The sequence below is a fragment of the Muscardinus avellanarius genome (assembly GCF_963383645.1).
Source record: "Muscardinus avellanarius genome assembly, chromosome: 8".
Taxonomy (NCBI): Eukaryota; Metazoa; Chordata; class Mammalia; order Rodentia; family Gliridae; genus Muscardinus; species Muscardinus avellanarius.
The window spans coordinates 104,089,830-104,110,674 of NC_137794.1; the positions used below are offsets into that span (position 1 = coordinate 104,089,830).

The 20,845-nt window shown below is 41.6% G+C and overlaps 1 protein-coding gene across 3 annotated transcripts in view; it reads right to left on the bottom strand.

Annotated features, from left to right (window-relative positions):
- Positions 1-20,845, bottom strand: part of SYNE1 (spectrin repeat containing nuclear envelope protein 1) — a gene marked incomplete at both ends in the record, with an annotated part of 486,197 nt that overhangs the window by 216,665 nt on the left and 248,687 nt on the right. For 2 of the 3 annotated variants that reach the window (XM_080699888.1, XM_080699887.1), the window contains 13 exons: positions 1,439-1,585; positions 2,240-2,416; positions 4,755-4,922; positions 5,293-5,445; positions 7,053-7,379; positions 8,963-9,133; positions 9,284-9,439; positions 10,987-11,304; positions 11,571-11,735; positions 12,712-12,855; positions 15,911-16,064; positions 17,242-17,414; positions 18,786-18,950. In XM_080699888.1, the coding sequence (XP_080556014.1) occupies positions 1,439-1,585; positions 2,240-2,416; positions 4,755-4,922; positions 5,293-5,445; positions 7,053-7,379; positions 8,963-9,133; positions 9,284-9,439; positions 10,987-11,304; positions 11,571-11,735; positions 12,712-12,855; positions 15,911-16,064; positions 17,242-17,414; positions 18,786-18,950 (2,418 nt within the window). The remainder of the gene's footprint in view (positions 1-1,438; positions 1,586-2,239; positions 2,417-4,754; positions 4,923-5,292; positions 5,446-7,052; positions 7,380-8,962; positions 9,134-9,283; positions 9,440-10,986; positions 11,305-11,570; positions 11,736-12,711; positions 12,856-15,910; positions 16,065-17,241; positions 17,415-18,785; positions 18,951-20,845) is intronic. The other variant, XM_080699889.1, reaches the window with a different exon arrangement.

Here is a 20,845-nt window from a genome sequence, read left to right on the forward strand (position 1 = left end):
AGACCCACATACTGTGGAAAGATCGGGATCGGCCTCGGCTACAACTTCTGCTGATGAGCGGTAGGTCTTGCCCTAGCAGAAGATTAATCTTTGTTTTCGTTCCTTTTTATTTCCCTTTTGGAAACAACTTAAACTTTGTTCTGGATTGTTCTGAATAAAGTGCATTGGTTACAAGGAGCCACAAGACAAGCACTGACTGAAGAGGCTCACAGTCTACTGAAAAGGCAGAGCGTCTTCTTCAGTTCGTCTTCCTTGACTCGGAGGGAGCCATGTTTCATTCGCACTGAGTCTATTCTTTATAAAGTATAATATGTAAATTTATGTGAACCTTTTCATAAGTAATATGTATATATACACACATATATATGTCATTAATACTGGGGATGGATGAAATAGACACATTCTCTATGGGGATTAAATGAACAAGTACATTATATTAATCTGTCAGTGGTAAAGAAATTAAGTCATTTAATACCTTTAATTTAAATCTGGCAACAATGACCTTTATAACTAAATTCCCCCTGAAATATTTTCCCACAAGGTTAATACTGCATGGAAAAGCTGCTTAGTACAAATGCCTTTAAACTATTCCTTCTACTCTGAAGTCTCAGCTGCGCAGCTCTAAGCTGGGAACATGCTCCTTTAACAGAAAACAATTAACATTCCATTCATTATTTATTCAGTAATCACTTAAGCTTCTTGTTTTTGCCAGGGAAACTGTGGGAGAAGCTAGTATTGCTTTTTTTGCCAATCATGTTCATTTGTGATATGAAATGTGATTTCATATTAACTTTCAGAAATGTGTATATAGTCAACTAGGAGTTCCACATCTATAAATTCAACCAATTGCAGATCAGAAATATTGGGAAAAAAACCAAACTATGCCTGTACTAGGTACACCTCTTCATTATTTCTTAAGCAATAGCTATTTATATAGTGTTTACATTGCATTAGGTATTATAAGTAACAAAGAAATGCTTTAAAGTATACAGGAGAACATATAGAGGTTATATACAAATAATATACCATTTTTCTACAAAGGATTAGAGGATCTGCAGATTTGGGTATTTGTGGGATTCTAAAACCAAATCTCTGTGGATACTAAAACATTACTGTATTTGTAATCCTCATTTTACATAAATTGGAAATAGAGGCTCAGAGAAGTTAAATGACTTAGCCCTGGTCACCAGCAGATTGGGTTTTAGAGTCGCTCTTTGTTTACAGAGCTGTATTCCTCCTATTCTACCAGACCCATAATCCAGTAGTATGCCCAATCACCTGGCTGGAACATAAACTGGGTGACAGCCAAGATCATGCCTTATTTGAACTTTCCTATTCCCAGGAGCCAGCAGAGGTTGGCACATTAAAGGTACCTAATGTGTTTTGTCTGAGTGTCTGAATGACTCATAAGAATAACAAACTGTCTGGTGTTTGCTACCTGCTTAAAGGCGTCTGCCCTGCTGAGAGGTGGCTGTGGGCTCGGCTTCAAGTCTGGCTGCACTGCAGAGAGCCAGGCCTGGCACTGCTGCAGGGTGTCCTGCCGGCTGACATGCTTCTGAAGTTCAAGCTCCAGACTCCGGTACACCTGCAAGAGAGGTGTCACATGGCGGTGTGACAGCTGCTTTCCAGCTCACCCCATCCCTGGAATTAAATGAAGCCAGGCCATTTAAATGGATTTCCCTCCCCAGGACTCCCCCACAGCATCCGCATATCTGAGGAAACTATACCATTAAAAAAAGAAAGAAAAAGAAAAAAGAAGACAGACATGGTGGCACACACTTGCAATCCTAGTACTTGGGAGGCTGAGACAGGAAAATCGCAGTTAGAGGACAGCCTCAGCTACTTAGGCCCTTTGCAACTCACTGAGACCCTATTTCAAAATAAAGAATAAAAAAATAGGGCTGGGGGTGTCGCTCCGAGGTCAAAACCCCCTGGGTTGCACCCCCAGTACTGCAAAAAAAACCCATACAAAACAACTTTAGTAACATTTTTCATAATTGTTTATTAGAATCAAGGGATTGGATGAAACTGAATGTCTGAAATTTACCGCTTAGTCACATCAATAAAATATATGGAGTTAATTTTTGTATAGGGACCTTAAAATCTGTACTCTTACTTCCTGTCTACCATCACATCAAAACTACCCAAAGGTTTAGGCATCAATCCTCTTTGTACACAACTCTGGGTGGCATTGTCTGTCTCTGTTATCCATCCTTCGCAGAGATGCTGTGGTACTTACTCGCTGGGCGGTACTGCAGATGGCCGAGTAGCTGTCCCTCGTGCCCTGCTGATGCGCCTGTACGTTCTGTTTCAGCTTCGCTTGCAGGTGGTCCGCACATTGGCTAATCAGAGCGTTGCCTTTAACTTGAAGGTCATTCAAACGGTCTTCAAACCCTGCAATTTCTTCCATCATTGCCTGCCCAAAGGAAACAAATATAAATCCTTAGTAATCCCCTTGTAGTCTGAAATAACCTGTTCATTAAAGGAAATTTTAAAATTAATCATTTCATGGTCTAATAAAATTTTTGAAAAAACTTTGTCATTTCTTTTGATTGAGTATTAACAAATAATGAAAAAAGTACATGTACGGCGTTAGGGGTATTCCATGGGAGCGGGGAATGAGTTTAAGGACTAGTCTCATGGGGAATGATGAGGTAACGCGAAGACCAGAGTGCTCGTGGCTGGTCTCAGCGGGATCTGCTCCACGGAACTGTTGCCAGAGAAAAGGCTGTCCACTCGCTTGTCAAGTCTACAAGTTATAATTTTGGTATTTACCCAAAACAACCTAATTAGTATTTAACCTACTTGTTTTGATACTGGGGATTTAACCCAGAGTCTTATATATGCTAGACAAGTGCTCTACCATTGAGCTACATCTAGCCCTTATTTAATCTAATTTAACTAATATCTAATTTATCTAATAATCTTGGGTTTTTTTTTTTTTTGCGGTACTGGGAATAGAACGCAGGGGCGTTATACCTCTGAGCTACACCGTCAGCCCTAATTTTTAGTCTTTTTATTTTTTTAAACAGTGCCTCACTGAGTTGCAAAGGGCCTCGCTAAGTCGCTGAGGCTGTTCGCAGACCACAATCCACGGGCCTCAGCCTTCCAAATGCTGGGATTACAATCATGTGCCACCACACCCAGATTGTCTAATAATCTCCATAATAGTCTAATTTCTAATCCTTCATTTATATAATATCTGATTTACATTTAATAATATAGATACTAATAAAATAACAATTGTGCTTACTATTTATTTAGTACCTGCTTTACCCCAAGAATTATGTATATGCTCTAATAACTGTATACTGCCACTGTTATAAAGATGAAGAAAATCTGGGGATGGTGGCACACTTGTAATTCCAGTATGTGGGAGACTGAGAGAGAAGGATCACAGGTTCGAGGACAGGCACAGCAAATAGTGAGACTCTCATCAACTTAGTGAGATCCTGTTTCAAAATAAAAATATAATAGGGCTGGGGGTGTAGCTCAGAAGTAAAATGCCCTTGGCTCAATCCCCAGTGCCATAATGAATGAATGAATGAATGAATGAAGACAGATGCATAAAGAGGTCATATAACACATTCAAGTAACCACAGAGGTCAATGGCAGAGCCCTCTGCTTGAGAGGGAGCTCTGTGGGATCTCAGCTCACAGCACTCTACCCATATGTATTCTCTAGGGAGCATTCACATGGATAATTCAGGGAGGAGGAACCAACTTTTCAAATCAGGCCTTAACGTGCCTTACTCCTCTACAATGCTAATTCAAGGGACACACCCCAACACAAGTTGCCAAGGTTAAGTCAACTGGAAACGTGGGTGGTCTCTCAGCAGAGCTGGGCCCACCATTATTTCCTGTGGTGCTAGGCTGGTGGATATTGCATATATCCAGAGCTGTTTTGTCTTCAAGTTGGAATAGGCCTGCTAACCCCATTAAGAGGCTGCTACAAGGATCAAATGTCTCTGGGTTGGTATCTCCTCAGTGCCCAACAGAAGGCACCATGTGCAGTAGTTACTTTTCTGTTTACATTTGCTTAATAAAATCTTCCCCTCACCCCAGTAAGAGTGTTCAAGCCCAGGACCTTAAATGGCTTTCCTAAGGTCACATCATGAAATGATCTCCCATTATGATCACTAGTGAGTTGCTACATAAAATTGTGACACATACCATCTGTCATCTGGTATATGTAATTGCTAAAAATACATGATAATAACAATGAGAATACATCCTTTGTGGTTTATAAAATATTTTCATGAGCATCGTCCCAGGAGTTATGAGAGGGGCTGCAATTGTTACTGCTTCTACAGAACGAGAGGCTAGGCTCAGAGAGTCCATTCCCCCATCAAGGAAGGAGACGAGTCTGAACCAGAATCCAGACTCTAATCACTAGTCCCATGCCCTCTGTGTGGCTGCACTTTTTAAAAATAGAATTAATTTCTTCCTTTGATAGATGACTCTGTAAAGACTAAGTTCCCAGAGAAAAAATTGTTAGTTAAGAAAAATGCAATAATGTAAGCAGACGTTGAATGCCAGGATTTAGTTTTTCTTGGCTCACTTGAGTATCAAGTCCAGCCATCCCCAGTTGTCGGACTCACACTTGATTCTTTAGGTACAGTTATTACAATACAGAACTGTATCGACATGTACATGCATGCGCGCGCGCGCACACACACACACACACACACACACACACACACACAAACGGCAGTTAAGCCGTGCTGTGGCCGGCTCATTAGAGATGGTGTGTACCTTGTGGTGGGCCAGTTGCTGGGTAATTGTCTCTAGGCTGCTTGTCTCCAGAAGGTCAGGTGCCACCAGCCTGCCAGACATCTGCAGCAGCCACTTCTCCACCTCCTGGAGCTCACTGTTGTAGGCCTCGTGGTCTTTGACTTTCGCCTCCAGACTGATGACATGCTCCTGCAAAACCAGATGCCCATTAGAGGGGTATTTCAAGGAAAAGACACTACTCAAAACTGTTCTGTCCTTCAAGATACCCAGGGAAACTCATAGAGCAGGTAGAATTACTCATGTTTCTATGAGGAAAGGGGCTCAGTGGTAAGGTCAGTGTGCTTAGCATGTGGAAGGTCCTGGATTCCTTCTCCGGCACCAAAATAAGTAAATAAGAAACTACCAGGAATGGAGGGAAAAGCCATTGTGCCATTTCAATGCTTAACTGATACAAGTAAAGGTAATGACCCTTACTAATTCTTCAAACTTTCTGACTGAGAACAAAGAGGTAGAGCTCATGTTTTTGCAAACAAACACCTCATTGACTATCCAATCTCACCTTTCCTATGCTGCAGAGGTCCTGGTAATCACGTTGAAGTTTATCTATTTTGTCCTTTAAAGTGACATCGTTCACCAGTTCCAGAAGGGCTTCACCTTTCTCTTTCACGGAGTTTACTGATGGTTCATGGGACAGCACCATTTGTTGTAGCGACTTGAATTACAAAGAAAGAAAGACCAAAGGGAGCTTGTCCATGGGACAAAATTAATATACACATCTGCCCCGAGCACGCATGACCTACCCCTGAGAAAGACCTGGAACATATATCACCAGTCAGCACAGAACATGAACGAGAGAATGATTTATTAGGGCTAAAACAGTTTTAAAATACGGTACAAAAAGAGAGTTGGACATTAAATATCTCTTCATGTGGAGAAAAGTATATGGAAAAGAACTGCACTTGGCTAAATTTAATGCTGTTCATGTCTGGCTTCTATTTTATTCCTTTGAGCAGACAAAAAAAATTCTCAACTTAATGCAGAACAAGGCCACTCTCTCTTGATTTTGAGGTTATGAAGCCAGTGCCAGCTTAGATGTGGCATTAGGGAGATAAATTCCAGCTGTAACCTTGCTGAGCTAGGCTAAAAGTGCTTTTAAATATATCAGGAATTTGGTGCGGGGGTGGAGGAGGAGAAGAAGCTGTGACATCTTCAAAGAGAAGCTGCCAGGCTTGACAGGGAGGCCAAGCATAGAAATAGACATGTTAGCTGGAGAGGTTTCGCCACTTTCCATAGCTGTTCGGTGGGCCAGTGTGCTGTCATTCCTCCAGGCTTTCACTGAGTCCTTCAGATCATTTTTTTTGTGTGTGTGGGTCTGGGGATGGAACCCAGGGGCATTTGACCTCTGAGCTACACCCCCTGCCCTAGTTTTTATTCTTTATTTTGAAACTGGGTCTCACTGATTTGCAGAGAGCCTCACTAAGTAGCTGAGGCTGTCCGCGAACTGCGATCCTCTGGTCTTAAACTCCCGAATGCTGAGATTACAAGCATACGCCACCCAGCTCCTTCAGATCTTTTAAAAATAAAAATTATCTACCTAAGCGTTCCAATTGCTTAGAAAATCAGAGCAAGTGAAATATTTGTATCCCTATCATATAGTGACATATATGTTTTACAGCTTATGTTGCATCTTAAATCAACTTTAAAATAAGTGAACAATTAAAAAAAATTTCAAGGCTTATGCATCTTAAAAATATCTAAGATATCTAGCTGTAGTTGATTAGAATTCATTTATTTCAAATATAGTATCTTACCTTTTTTGTGGTACTGAGGATTGCACCCAGGGGCATTCTATCCCCGAGCTACACCCCCAGCCCCATTTTTATTCTTTATTTTGAAACAGGGTCTCCCTGAGTTGCAAAGGGCCTCACTAAGTAGCTGAGGCTGTCCTTGAACTGCCATCCTCCTATCTCAGCCTCCCATATGCTGGGATTACAAGCATGCACCACCACACCGGTCTTTGTATCTCACTTTTAATTTATCATAGGTTGACTTCTAGGCTTCAGGTACTAAAAGATGAATGGAAGTCTCTATATGAAACAGACAGAAATCTACAGGGATGGGATCCAGATTACAGTGCGATTTATTTGGATGATCCAGATGGATCACACTGTCAGAGATCACCATTTATTGGCTGATACAACTTTTGGACCTCAGAGTGAGATCCTGGTGTGTGGGTCACACACACTGGGGCTCCTGTCCCTCCCATTTCATCCCTGCAGGCCCTCCACGTGCATCTGCCAGTGTTCAGCAAGGTACTACCTTATATTTAGACAGCTGAGCTTTTTTCTCATATAACTCCATCTTGGGCTCTTCAGGAACGTGTAGGATTTCCTGGTATTCTGCTATCCACTGAGCCAGGGCTTTGCATTTATCTGAGAACTCTTTTGCCAAGTGGAGGCCTTTCTCCAGGGTCATGTGCTCCTTCCGGACAGTGCTGGTCAGCTCCTTCAGCTGCTCTACGTGACTGTGGGTCTCTTTTCTTAACATCTCGGCCTCTCTCTCCTCCAAGTATTTAGCGGCCCTCTCTCCTTTCTCTCGGGCTGATTTCAGCAAATTGTGGCCTTTCTCCATGTCTTTTAACAAAACCTGGAAAAGAGAGTAAATAAGAAGCAAATACAGAGCCACTCCCATTTCTTTCCTCTTAGGTAACAGGCTTCCGAGTCCCTTCTTGAGTTCCCTTGTATCCTAATAAAATTAGCTTGTAGCCAGGTATGGTGGTACACACCTATAAACTTAGTACTTGGGAAGCTGCAATAGGAGGATCGTAGGTTCCAGGACAGCCTCAACAACTTAGCTAGGTCAACTTAGGGGGGTCCTGTTTCACAATAAAAAATAAAATACGGATGTGGGTGCAGTTCTGAGTTAGAGCATCCCTAGTTTCAATCCTCATTATTATACACAGGCATGGTCACATACAGATATAAACAGACACAGACACCCACAGACACCCACAGACACCCACACCCACATCCACACACACACCTTTTAAAATTACTTCCAGGTCTGACTTGCCAGAAATCAGAATCCACCTAGTATGTTTTCTTTTTACTTCAATAGATGTTTTAAAAGTCGTGTGTGTGTGTGTGTGTGTGTGTGTGTGTGTGTGTGGTACGGGGTTGGAAACCAGGGGCATTCCACTTCTGAGCTACACCCAGCCCTATTTTTTATTGTTTATTTTGAAACAGGATCTTACTGAGTTGCAAAGGGCCTCACTAAGTAGCTGAGGCTGGCTGCGAACTGGGATCCTCCTGTTTTAGCCTCCCAAATGCTGGGATTATAAGCATGTACCACTCTGCTCAGCTCAAAAGTTTTAATCAATATATAACTTCCAAATCATAGATCTGTAAAATAATTTGGTATTTCTATCATCCTTGCCAATCTCTCAAAAGATATGTTAAAACTTTTTGTTGGCCAGGCGAGGTGGCGCACGCTTATAATCTCAGCATTAGGGAGGCTGAGACAGGAGAATCGTGGTTCGAGAACAGCCTCAGCTATTTAGTGAGGCTCTTTGCAACTCAGTGAGACCCTCTTTCAAAATAAAGAATAAAAATATGGTTGTGGGTATCAGAGATAGAATGTCCCTGGGTTCTATCACCAGTACCCCCCCACCCACACACACACACAAACTTTTTGTTAAGGCATCAGCCCATGAATTTGGAATTGATTATATTCCCTCTCGAAATATTTGTCAAACTGGAATTTAGTTAAGACACTGTAGGCAGCCCTGTGTAAGTTGTTTAGATAACAACGCATCACAAGTTAAAAAATAAAGAGCCAGCTCTTGACCTTAGAGTTTACTACTTTGTATTAAGATTGAAGCAAGCCAGGAATGGTGGTGCACGCTTGTGATCCCAGTGCTTGGGAGGCTGAGACAGGAGGATCGCACAGGTTCGAAGCCAGCCTCAGCTACTGAGTGAGGCTCTCAGCAACTTAGTGAGACCCTGTTTCCAAATAAAATAGAAAATAGGTCTGGGGGTGTAGCCTGGAGGTAGAAAGCCCCTGGGTTCTACCCCATTACCATACACACTAAAAGAGTGAAGCAATATAGCTGGGGATCATCAGTCATAGGAGGTTGGGATGAACACACGTTTCCTGTATCTAAAGCAGGGGAAGGAGACAGCCAGAGAGAGGAGTGAGGTCAGGGACAAGCCTGAAGGATGTATGCCTACCTCCAATGTCTTCAGTTTTTTCCCCATCATCGCTTTATCTACTTTATCAATTTTGGTAGCCACATTCTTGAAATTTTTATAAGTAGAGCTGTACCAATCAGAATAGGAGCTGAGAGATAATTCTGATTCCTCCAAACTCTGGATCTCTTCTTCAAGGAATTTTACTTGTTCCTATGAATGAAAAGAGAAAATTGAACTATGAATGCCAGGCTGGAGCGAGGGCCTTCCTGATCAACAGGCATCTTCACTGGAGGTTAACAGAAGGGAGACCAGTTGGCCGGGAAGCTGACTGGCATCTGGAGTGGCTGGAGGTGCGCTCACCAGCACGTGGAGGAGCAGGGCCTGGTATCTGGAGGTCAGCTGGGTGGCCTGGCAGCCCATCCTGCTGTTCACGCGGCTCTCGTCCATTATCTCCTGGGCCCGACTCCCCACCTCCTCCACCTCATCTCGATGCGCAGTCACTTCTTCATGCCACTTCTGAAAGGACAGAAGAAATGGAGGGAGAAACTCAATCTGAGCCAGTCTTGGCCAAGACAACGCCTATGTGTATGTATCTCCTTTAAGAGAATGTGATCTCAGAGTGTGTTTAGAATGTATTGTGAGGCGTAATTTTGAAATGTTTCATATAGAACCTTGGTAAAAAGTCATCTTACAACAATGTGATCAAAGCTGTATGCTTATGAGTTTGAGTATTTTCTGTGTATATTAAACTTCAGTTCAAAAAAATTTAAAAATCAGAGTGACAGCCAGGCTTGATGGCACTTGTCTGTAATCCCGCTACTTGGAAAGCTGAGACAGGAGGATCCCAGGCTTGAGACCAGTCTCAGCAAATTAGCAAGACTCTCGGCAACCTAGCAAAGACGGTTTCAAAATAAAAAAATAACATAGAGCTGGGGGTGTAACTTAAAGGTACAATATCCCTGCATTCAGTCCTAGTTTTTTTAAAAAATAAAGTGACATATATGTTTTACATCTTTGGTTGCATCTTAGATCAATATTAAAATAGATAATTTTTTTTTTTTGGTGGTACTGGGGTTCCTGGAAGCCCTTCTACCTCCGGGCTCTACTCCCAGACCTATTTTTACATTTTTATTTGGAAACAGGGTCTCCTAAGCCAGCGCGCGTGGCTGGCTTCGAACCTGCGCGATCCTCCTGTCTCCGCCTCCCAAGCGCGGGGATTACAAGCGTGCACCACCACGCCCGGCTAAAATAGATCATTTTAAAAATTTCCAAAGCTTGTGTATTATTTTGAATGTGACTATCAAACTTGTATGAAAATTAGAAAAAAAAACTAATTGAGAAGTATGTTTCAATGTACCATATTAGAATTATAAACTTAAATGATTTAATGCTATCAGGTATATATTTTAAAATAGCAAGGTAAAAAATACAAAATATTTCCATTACATTATATCTATCAAAGACGAATATACAAAATAATTGCTGGAAGAAGGATGCTCCATTTGATTTATTAAAAAATTCTAGGCAAGCCGGGCGTGGTGGCAAATGCTTATAATCCCAGCATCTGGGAGGTTGAAACAGGAGGATAGAGGTTCACGGACAGCCTCAGCTACTTAGTGAGACCCTTTGCAACTCAGTGAGATCTTGTTTCAAAATAAAGTCTAAAAAATAGGACTGGGGCTGTAGCATCTACTGTCTGCCAACTGAGCCAATCTGTACTTCCCATTAGAAACAAATGACTTTATTCTACTCTATACAAAAATGTGTCCCTAATATTGAATATTGTTCCTCAAATCTGAAGAAAAGTCTGAAAAATTTCCAATTAAAAGAACACAAGCCCAGTGCATTTTTGCATGTCTCTAATCCCAGAATCCTTGGTTTTAGGATAGAATAAACTCAACCTGGGCTCCATCCCAGTACCGGAAAAAAAAAAATTTTTTTTTCTAGGCAAGCAGAAAGAAATTCTACAAGCCACAGACAAAGAGTCATTAAATATTTTAATGAAACAAATTATGCAAGATAAGCATTGCTTTGACAGGGATCAGGATTTCCCTGAAGCGCACCTTCATCTGATGTAACTGTAGCTCCTTGGTTGCGCGGTTAGACTGACGTCCCGTCCTGAAACTCACTTTCTCCTCCATTTTTTTGAGCCATTCATCTACTTGCTGGAACTTCTGCTCCATCAGCCTCAGTCTGTTTACTACATTGTTGAACTGCATCCGGGTCTCGGAGAGTCTGTGCTGGTAAGCCTGCCAGTCCTGCCGGAGCGACTCCAACACCCGGTCCTCTGCCTGGGGGATGCCTGACGGGATCACGTCCTCTCTGGTGTGCAGTACTGAGTTCAGTAGTGCCTGTCCCTCTGCACAGTGGACTTGTAGCTCCTGCGGGAGATGGTACACCAGGCCTCGCTCAGCGAGGGTTAGCACGGTGGGTTAGCATGTCGGCCAAATGAGCTGTCTGTACTTCACATTAGAAACAAATGACTTTATTCTACCCTATACAAAAATGTGTCCCTAACACTGGATATATTGTTCCTCAAATCTGAAGAAAAGTCTGAAAATTTTCCAATTAAAATAACACAAGCCAAGTGCATTTTTGCATGTCTGTAATTCCAGAATCCTGGGTTTTAGGATAGAATAGACTTTACCTGGAGATCCCTCAAGGTGGTCTCATGAGTGTGGGCATCACCCTCGAGAACTGAGTATCGGTCAAGCTTTTCCTGTTCCTGTCCCAACCAGACTTCAAAGGCTTTCAGGTCTCTCTGATATTCTTGGTGCAAGCGAAGGAATTTTTCAGACTTGGTCACTGCTTCCTGCAATTAGCATTTAAAATAGTTACTATAGGAGCACATATTATGAGCAGCATCAAAGTGCTGTATGAATTAAATTTGAGAATTTTAGAAAAGCACAATTATTACACCTTTGGGATATGAATGATTTCTTAAAAAATAAAACTTCGAAGGCTTATGTACAAAACAGAAATAGATATTTCAGAATTAAAATGGATCTTAAAGATTATTTTGTTAACTACCGGATCTCTGAACTTTTAATAAAATACTATTACACAGGCCAAAATGAATTAATTTTACTTTGCATGAAAATTCACTTTTGTTAATGAAGAACATTAAAATTTTTATGTCGTGCCTTAAATGAGAATTTGAATTCATTGTGAATTTAATTTTCTGAATTTTGTATAATAAAAAAGAGGTGCTTTTAAAACGTGCTTTTATTTTTAGCCAGTGTGGTAGTACATGCCTGTAATCCCAGTACTTGGGAGGCTGAGATAGGAGGATTATATGTAGGCAACCTCAACAACTTAGCAAGACCCTCATCAATTTAGCATAACTGACTATGTTTCTAAAAAAAGGTTGTGGGTATAGCTTGGACATAGAAAGTCTCTGGGTCCTATATCCAGTATCCCAAAAGGGTTTTCTTTGTGAGGCCTAGATGGAGAATAATAAATATTACAATCATTTTCTACTTTATAAAACTCTTATTACCAGATAGAATATAGCATTTATGAATCCTCATTATAAAACTGTTAAAAATGTAATTAAATTGGCACATTTATAGAAATCTCAAAATGAAAATTATTTTAATTTATTAATTTTTATGTACTGATAATATTGGAAGTTTTTTTCAGTGATACTCTGAAAGTATTAAAATTCTCTTAGCATCTGTTATTCTATATGCTTTAACAGCCTGTCATTCTTAAAAACAATTCAATCATTAAGCCCAGCTCTAAGCACTCCAGCACAGGTGAGTCCACAGGAACCCGGTTAGCCATACCTTGGCCCTCTCTTTGATGGCTTGGTATCGTTCTTGCAGATCCTGGAGTTCTAGTTGGGTGACATAGTGTTCCGTCATGCCCGCGCCTTTGACTTCAATGGTCTCCAGCAGGCTGCTGTGACTCAGGACCTCTTCATTTAACAGCTGGAGAATATTCAAGAAAAAAAAATAAAAAAGTTACTCATGTGCCATCATATCAATGATACTGTTAAATTAATATATTTTAGCTGTATACCTGACAAGTAACTTCAGGTTATCCATCCCTCCATCCATCCCTTAATATATCTGATATAGATGTACGTGTGCATGTACAAATGTGTAGTCTCCTACACAGAGACTGAGCCTTCCATCAGTTTTTGCTTCATTCCTTATTCTACACACCACACAACTTCCTAAGTGATAAAATGTTTTAGGGCTGAAAATGGAATCATGTCAAGCCCTGGCTTAAAACATCAGTTATCTTCCCAAATGTGGCAGGATCAAGTTGAAAATCCTCAGGGCAGCAAATATGGCCACACATGATGAGGTCATTCCCACCTTTCCAAACTTGCCCGTGAGAGCCCTTCCTGCTGACCCTCTGCTCTAGGGATGCTCTACCTTCCTCTCCATTCTCTGTTGCACTAGGTTCCTTTTCTCTGTTATGGCTTGGTTTTATTTATTTACTTATTTATTATTTACTTATTTATTTATTATTTTTGCAGTACTGAGGATGGAACACAGGATCATTCTACCTCTGAGCTACATGCCCAGCCCTATTTTTTATTCATTAATTTGAAACAGGGTCTCACTGAGTTGCAAAGGGCCTCACCAAGTAACTGAGGCTGTCCTTGAATCTGGATCCTTCTGTCTCAGATTCTCAGATTCTGGGATTACCAGTGTGCGCCATCATCCTTGGCTTATGGCTTGGCTTTAAAATGTCCCCCAAACTTTGTGTGGTAGATGTCACAGCTATGTTGGAAGTGGGAGCTGGTTGCTGGGGAGAGGCCCCTGGGGGCTGGGGACAATGTTTGTCAGGCCAGCTGCTACGGGTTCCTAAACTCATACCTTTTCCACTCCCTGCCATAATACCCTGAGGACCTGTAGCCCTGGTTTCTGCTTAGAAGCTGGTGTAACATGTACTGAAATCTCCAGAACTATGAGCAAATAATTTTTTTCTTCCTCTAAGTTTTGTGTACCAGGTATTTGGGTCATAGCAGTGAGAATGAGAATGGGGACTAAAACACCCTTCTCAGGGCCTGTGGACATGCTGTTTACGCTACCTAGAATTATCTCTCTCCAACTCCTCACAGCCTCATTTATGTTCACTAAATTTTTTATATAGTCTATACTTCTCTTATTTTACAGAGGCATTTTTCATCTCTCTACCCTGAACACAAACAATCCCTACCAGCACTTTCAAATCACTTCTCTAACACCATGCCTCTTTTTTTTTTTCTCTATGTTGGACTTACCAGTTATAATTACTAATTTGTTTGTATGGTTACTGCTGTTGTACATGTTCCCCCTGGAACAGGGAACAAAACTTTATCTGTTTTATTTACCTAGACTGAAGCACCATGCCTGCATGCAGCAACTTCTCTATAAATAGTGATTGAATAGATGAACAATTTAATTAATTAGGAAGCAATTATTGTAATGGATAATAGAGAGATAATTATAAAGCAAAGCATTATGATTATACTAATTTATAAATGCATAAACAAGACTCAGAATATTAAGTGACTTGGCATAGGTCACATAAGACCATTTAGTCATCCAATATTTTTTATTCATCATTTGCTTAGCATCAGAAAGAGAGCCAAATGCTTAGGATATAAGGAAAATTAAGCATCTCTATCCATTGAAGAAGAGGGACACATAAACATGTATCTCATAAAATTGATAAAGAAATTTGAACAAAGGTATAGGAGAGAGAAGAACCACTAATTAAGCCCAGGGAGTGTAGAGGTGGTATCACAGCAAATCAAACTTCTGAACTTCTCCAGAAAGTTGAGTGAGAGGTTGCAGAGAGCAGAGGGAGCGAGGACATCGTGAAAAAGGGGAGATTTGCAAAGACTTGTAATCTTCAATGTTTATGAAACTTTAAGGAAATAGTGTGAAATTCAGTAAGAGTGGAGGGGATGCGTGGAGGTTGGGAGGTGAGGGGAGGAGGAAGGCAGGGGGATTATAAACATTTATACAAACCACAGGAGGGAGACTGGCAGTGTTCTACAGGCCACTGAAACTGATGGGTAGCTGAAGAAGGGAAGAGAGGTATTCACCTCGACATGAAAATAACAGTCAGTGGAGATAAGAAACAGCAAAAACTTAGGAGTGTGATATTACTCCAGAGAAACAGGTAGATGAGTAGGATCTAGTGGGGATGTGAAGTGGGGAGGAGAAAGGAGCCTGGGACAGTGGCTTCCAGGGTAGTACAATCAGTACAGAATGACAAAGTGAACAGAAACAAAGTGCAGGAGGTCCTAAGTACAGCGTAGGGTGTGATGTTCCAGTGAGCACACCCTAGAGCCAGGCTGTAGCTATAAGCCAAAGTTCCCGAAATCTGATGACTGGATGTGATCAATAAAATAGTTTAATAAACATCCCTTAGCTGGGCATGGGGGCACAAGCTTATAATCCCAGTACTTGGGATGAAACATGAGGATCACAAGTTTGAGGCCAGCCTCAGGAACCTAGCAAGGTCCTCAGCAGCTTAGTGAGACTCTGTTTCAAAATAAAACTAAAATAGGGCTGGGAGTGCAGCTCAGAGGCAGACTGCCTCTGGGTTCAATCCCAGTATCATAAAAAAGGACATATTCTTAATAGTACTTATTTATTTGTAAAATCTTTACAGGATATCAACATTATGAAAAATGCACACAAGTAATTAAAAAGGAATGTGAAAGTAAGACATTTTTCTTCTTAATGATGAGCAGGCTGAAGATATTGAAGGTATTATAAGTGACTGTATTTTAAATGGCTTTATTATAAGACATAGATGCAGAGACAGGCTCATCTTGGGGAAAAATTTTTCACTCACCAAGAAAATATGAACAAGCAGAAGTTTGATATAAGAAACCATTAGAAATCATGGTACAAGCCCAGCATATAATTTACCTAGGTGCACAGCCCTGGCACACAGACAGCACAATTCCATCTGACTACAGTGTTCTAAAGAAGCCCATAAAAGACTAAATGGACCCTGTGATCTGGCTCTAACCTTGGCTTTCCCGAGAGCAGCCACTTTCTCCCGCAGCTCCGCATACTGCCTTTCGGATTCGATTAGGCTGCCTTCCACACCATCCATCCAGCCGCAGAACTGTCGAACGTCATCCTGGTAGCTTGTCCATTTAGAGAGAGCCCCTTCAAGTTGACTGGAAGAGATGCGAAAGGACAATAATGTATATCAGGATACTACGGAATCTGATGTGGGTCAGTGTGCCTGTTCCATCCACTCCAGACAACTGAGGGTTCAGAGACCATGAAAGGGGAGACTTGGGAGTCGGCAGCTGGCCAGGACTCATCAAATCTGAGTCGCAGGCAAAAGTTGCCTCAGGCAGCAAGGGACAGTTAAATTCAGGCTGGATACAACTCCAGCCTCTGCTGGAGCCAAGACTATGGCAGGGAGAGCATCAGCACTTTGTCAAGTTGAGCAGGACATTTAAAGAGGGAAAGAAAGAAAAAAATTTATTAAAAGAAGAAAGGAAGAATGAGCCCAGTAGCCATGTTGTGTGAGGTTGAAAAATGAGAAAATTACAATGGAAAAAACATGTATTTCTCTCACAGGTAAGTTAAGCACTTTATTGCTTGGACATGCATGTCAGGTATTTGTTTCCTTTAACCATTTGAGTCTAATTTGGCTTCCATGGTTGGAGCACTTTTGCAGCAGATGCTGTTGTTGAGGTGCCTGTATGTACTCTCAGACCTACTGCCGCGCTGCCAACCGGCCTTCGAGATAAGATGCTGGCTCCTAGGTCTCGGCCTGAGGACATTCTCTGGTCCTTGACACAATTTCAGCTTGAAGACAATGTAGATAAGGAATGCCAGGAGAATGTCACCCCAGTAGGGGCAGCCCTAGCCAGTGCTTTGACGCCTGGGAGCGTGTTTGTAAATATTCCCACTTCCCGCCCTTGTGAATCACTATGAGGCACACGGTATACGGTGGCTCCCTGCGCAGCCCGGCCAGGTGGATTCCAGTCGCCCATGGAGGCAGGTGCCTGATACAACTACACCCTTTACCAGCTGCCTCTTTTCCCCATCTCTCTCACTTCCCAACTGGTATGTCCTGGAGTTACTGCCCAAATTAAATTACCCAATTGTAATATAAATATTTTTACTCTATGAAACATTTATTTATCTTTCAATTTTTAAGCAAGGGAAGGAAGTAATGAAAGAAAGAAGGAAAAAGGAAGAAAGGAAGGAAGGGAGGAAGGGAGGAAGGGAGGGAGGAAGGAAGGACGGGTGGGGGAGCAAGCAGGTACAAGAACCACGTGGTCATAATATATTGATCTTTTAGCCATGGCTTGCCAGTGCTTAGTGAGTTTCACTTACCTCTTACACTGGATGGCTGCAGAAAGGAGGTTTGCCCACATGTCCTTCACACCCTGCAGCTGCTGCTGAATTGCAGGAATGCCTTCGGGAGAGGTATTCTGCAGGACGTATTCCCCCCTCGTCACTATCATTTTCATTTGAATCTCTTTTTCTTGTTTTACTGATAAAAGAGCCTGTAAAATCAAAGACAGAAGCCACTTTCCATTTGCCTGCCTAATACTCCTGGCTCAAATACTGCAGAGCTCCTGAGGACAGCAGAAGGATAAGCCACCAGGCCGTGGACTCCCGTGGGAAGTCACTCTCTGGCAAGTGCCAGGACCAGTCACCTGCTGGTCTCTAAATGGCCTTGTAATTGCAAGGCTTGAGTCTTCTCACAATAATTCCTTCTTTCCACTGGGATTTTGTTACTGGCCTTATCAAGCTAAATAATATTACAGTAGAATTAATGAATTCTCTAAGGTCACAGAACAAAGAGCTTATGAATGTTAAGGTTCTAGTTTAACGCTTTTAAGGGAATTGACAAATACTTCAAGATCTTCATGAGTACTATCCTTTTTTTATGAGAAGAAAGTTTTAATTTGAACTGTAAAACTGGTAGTGTCCTGAGAAGGCAAAGCTTCACCTTTCTTCCTCATCTAGATTTTTTCACCCTCAATTCAGCCTCTTGGGGCCCCGGAGTCTCCTACAGCAAAAAAGAACTGCTCCCAAGTTCTCATACACCGTGCTGGTCCTTCCCTCCGGCTTTTACTTACACTTTCTCTCTTCCTGATGCGCTTCGCAAGTGGCCACTCATCTTAATCTTTACCAGGATTATTCTATCCATCATTCTTGAAATCTTGAGTTAGGTACCAGACTTCCTAAGAAACCTGCTCCAACTCTAGTCCCCTCCCCTGCACGGTTCCACGAGCCTGCATGTCTGTAACATGCAGCCCCATCTGTTGTTATTGCTGTTATTGCCTCCTGTGTTTCAACTGCGGTCTCTGACAATAAGGTCCTGAGGATAATGGCCATATGTTATTTACCTTTGATTCATTGGTGATCCCTTCCAGTTTCCGGGAAAAGCGCCCAGGATAGGAAGGGAGACTGGCTATGAAGGAATGCAGATGAACTATGTTCATCACAAATGTTAATTAGAACGGACATCTTGGAATGAGAGAAGGGTCAACCAAATGATACAGGCAGGCAAGTGAGCCGGATGAGTTGGACAACGATTTGCCCTACAAAGGCATTTCAGGGAAATACTTCCTTAAAATAAATGTGTCTACGATATAGTTCACAACGAGCCTCTTAACTGGCCATCGAGCAAGTAACCAAATTAGGTTTTATTTGATCATTTTTTTGTAAAGCATTTATGGGTGAATGTGTCTGGACTCAAACTATTAGGAATGCTTAAGTGTGACCATCTTAAGAAAGCAGTATGACACCCGCAAGGCATTCTGAGATTCCTTGGAGACAGAGTGTGGCATAGTCAGGCCAGGTAGAGGAAGACCTGAGAAATGTCAAGGAAAACAAATCTCGTAAGCTAGAGATTTCCAGGTGCCCACCTCCAGCTTGAGCACCCTGCTGTCCAGCACGCTTTTGTCAGATGTTGGGTGGCGGTAGGAATCCAGCATGTGAATGGTGTCTGACATCCAGTCTTGCAGCTCTTTAATTCCCAGGGAGAACTGATTGTGCTCTGCAACAATTCTATCCAACCTCGACACTTTCTCCTGGAGAAGACAGAAATGGTTTTCTAGCTGTGCACGACACAGAGACTCTGCAGCCTACAGCTGCTCAAATTTTAAAGTTAACTATTTGAAACTATTCTCAACCATAGCTTCACACGCTTGCCCACATAAGATGCAAGTCTCGTTTCGTTCCAAGAGAACTCTGAACTCTCTAAGTAGGGAAAATATTAGGATAACGGGTCAAAAGCAGAAAAATTATAATTTAATGCCTCTCAACTTTGTTATACAATTAAATACTTTTTTTTTCTTTTTCTTGTGGTAGTACGGATTGAATCCAGGGATGTTCTACCTTTGAGCAACACCCTCCCTCCACCCTTTTTATTTTTTTGTTTTGAACTTGGGCTTCTTAGGTTGCTTAGAACCTCCCCATGGAGCCGGGCATGGTGGCACACGCTTGTAATCCCCGTGCTTGGGAGGCTGAGACAGGAGGATCACACGGGTTCGAAGCCAGCCTCAGCTATTTAGTGAGGCTTTCAGCAACTTGGTGAGACCCTGTTTCCAAATAAAATATAAAAAAGGTCTGGGAGTATGGCCCAGAGGTAGAAAGCCTCTGGGTTCCACCCCCAGTACTACCAAAAAAAAAAAAAAACCCACAAAAAAACCCCTCCCCATGTTGTTGAGTCTGTCCTAGAATCCTAGAATCTGTGATCTTCCTATCACAGTCTCCCAAAGTACTGAGAGTACAGGTGTGTGTCATCATGCCTGGCTGGGAATTTTTTTTTTTTGGTACTGGGGTTCCTGGAAGCCCTTCTACCTCCAGGCTACACTCCCAGACCTATTTTTTTTTTATGCTTTTTTGTTTTTGGAAAAAGGGTCTCTTAAGCCAGCGTGGCTGGCTTCGAACCTGCGCGATCCTCTTGTCTCTGCCTACCAAGTGCGGGGATTACAAGCGTGCGCCACCACGCCTGGCTGGGATTCTTTTTTTTTTAAATCAATAAGCTGTGTTCCTACTATCTTGTCCTGTAGCTTAATCACAGTAGTTTTAGTTTTCCCATGTCCCATTTGACTCAATAGGTACCACATACTCTTGTTGATAGACATTGTAGTCAGGGTTTAAAAAAAACAATAACCTGAGATTTTGCGATATCCCTACATTGTATATATAATAAAATATATTTTAATTGACACATAATCACTGTACAGATATATAGAGTACAGTTTGATACTTTAGCAAATGTATGTAGGTGTGTTGAATATTCCTAGATTTTGAGACCATCCATGTGGTTCTACTTGTTAATCACAGGATATATCCAACCTAGTAAAGATTTCATAAGACTAGTGTGTCATTCTTAAAACATTCAAATTCCTATCACTTTTGACATCTAAGTAAATAGACATGAATAGAAAGTTCTTCTTAATTCATCCAAAGCAAAAATGTAACTTATAAGTGAGTAAACATCGGTGCAAATATAGACTGTATTTATCCCACCACCTATTCTACTATGACTATCTCAGTGACGTTTCATTGAAGACCCAAACTAGCAGGGCAGACGTAAGACCACAGTAAAATCAGTAGGTCAAATTGAGGACTAAATTAGAATAGACTCCCTTCATGCCAGTATCTGAAATCAAAAGCTAAGGAGAACAAGTGTGAGAAGGCATGTAAGCTCAGACAGCAGACCGACTGGGTCTGTGTCATCCAGCTGATAGGAGGTCATGGCAAGTCCCGTTTACTTTTTTCTAAGTTTGCTGAAGACATTTAATCAGTATATGAACCACTGCTGACTTGGAGTTCTGCTTAAAAATCTAAACTGAAACTCTCAATCAATATACCTTTGACTATGATATAATAATGAACATGAAATTTAGACACATTAAAAAATTAGCCCAAACTTATAGTTGAGTCCAATAAAATTTAATATGATTTAAATTCATGG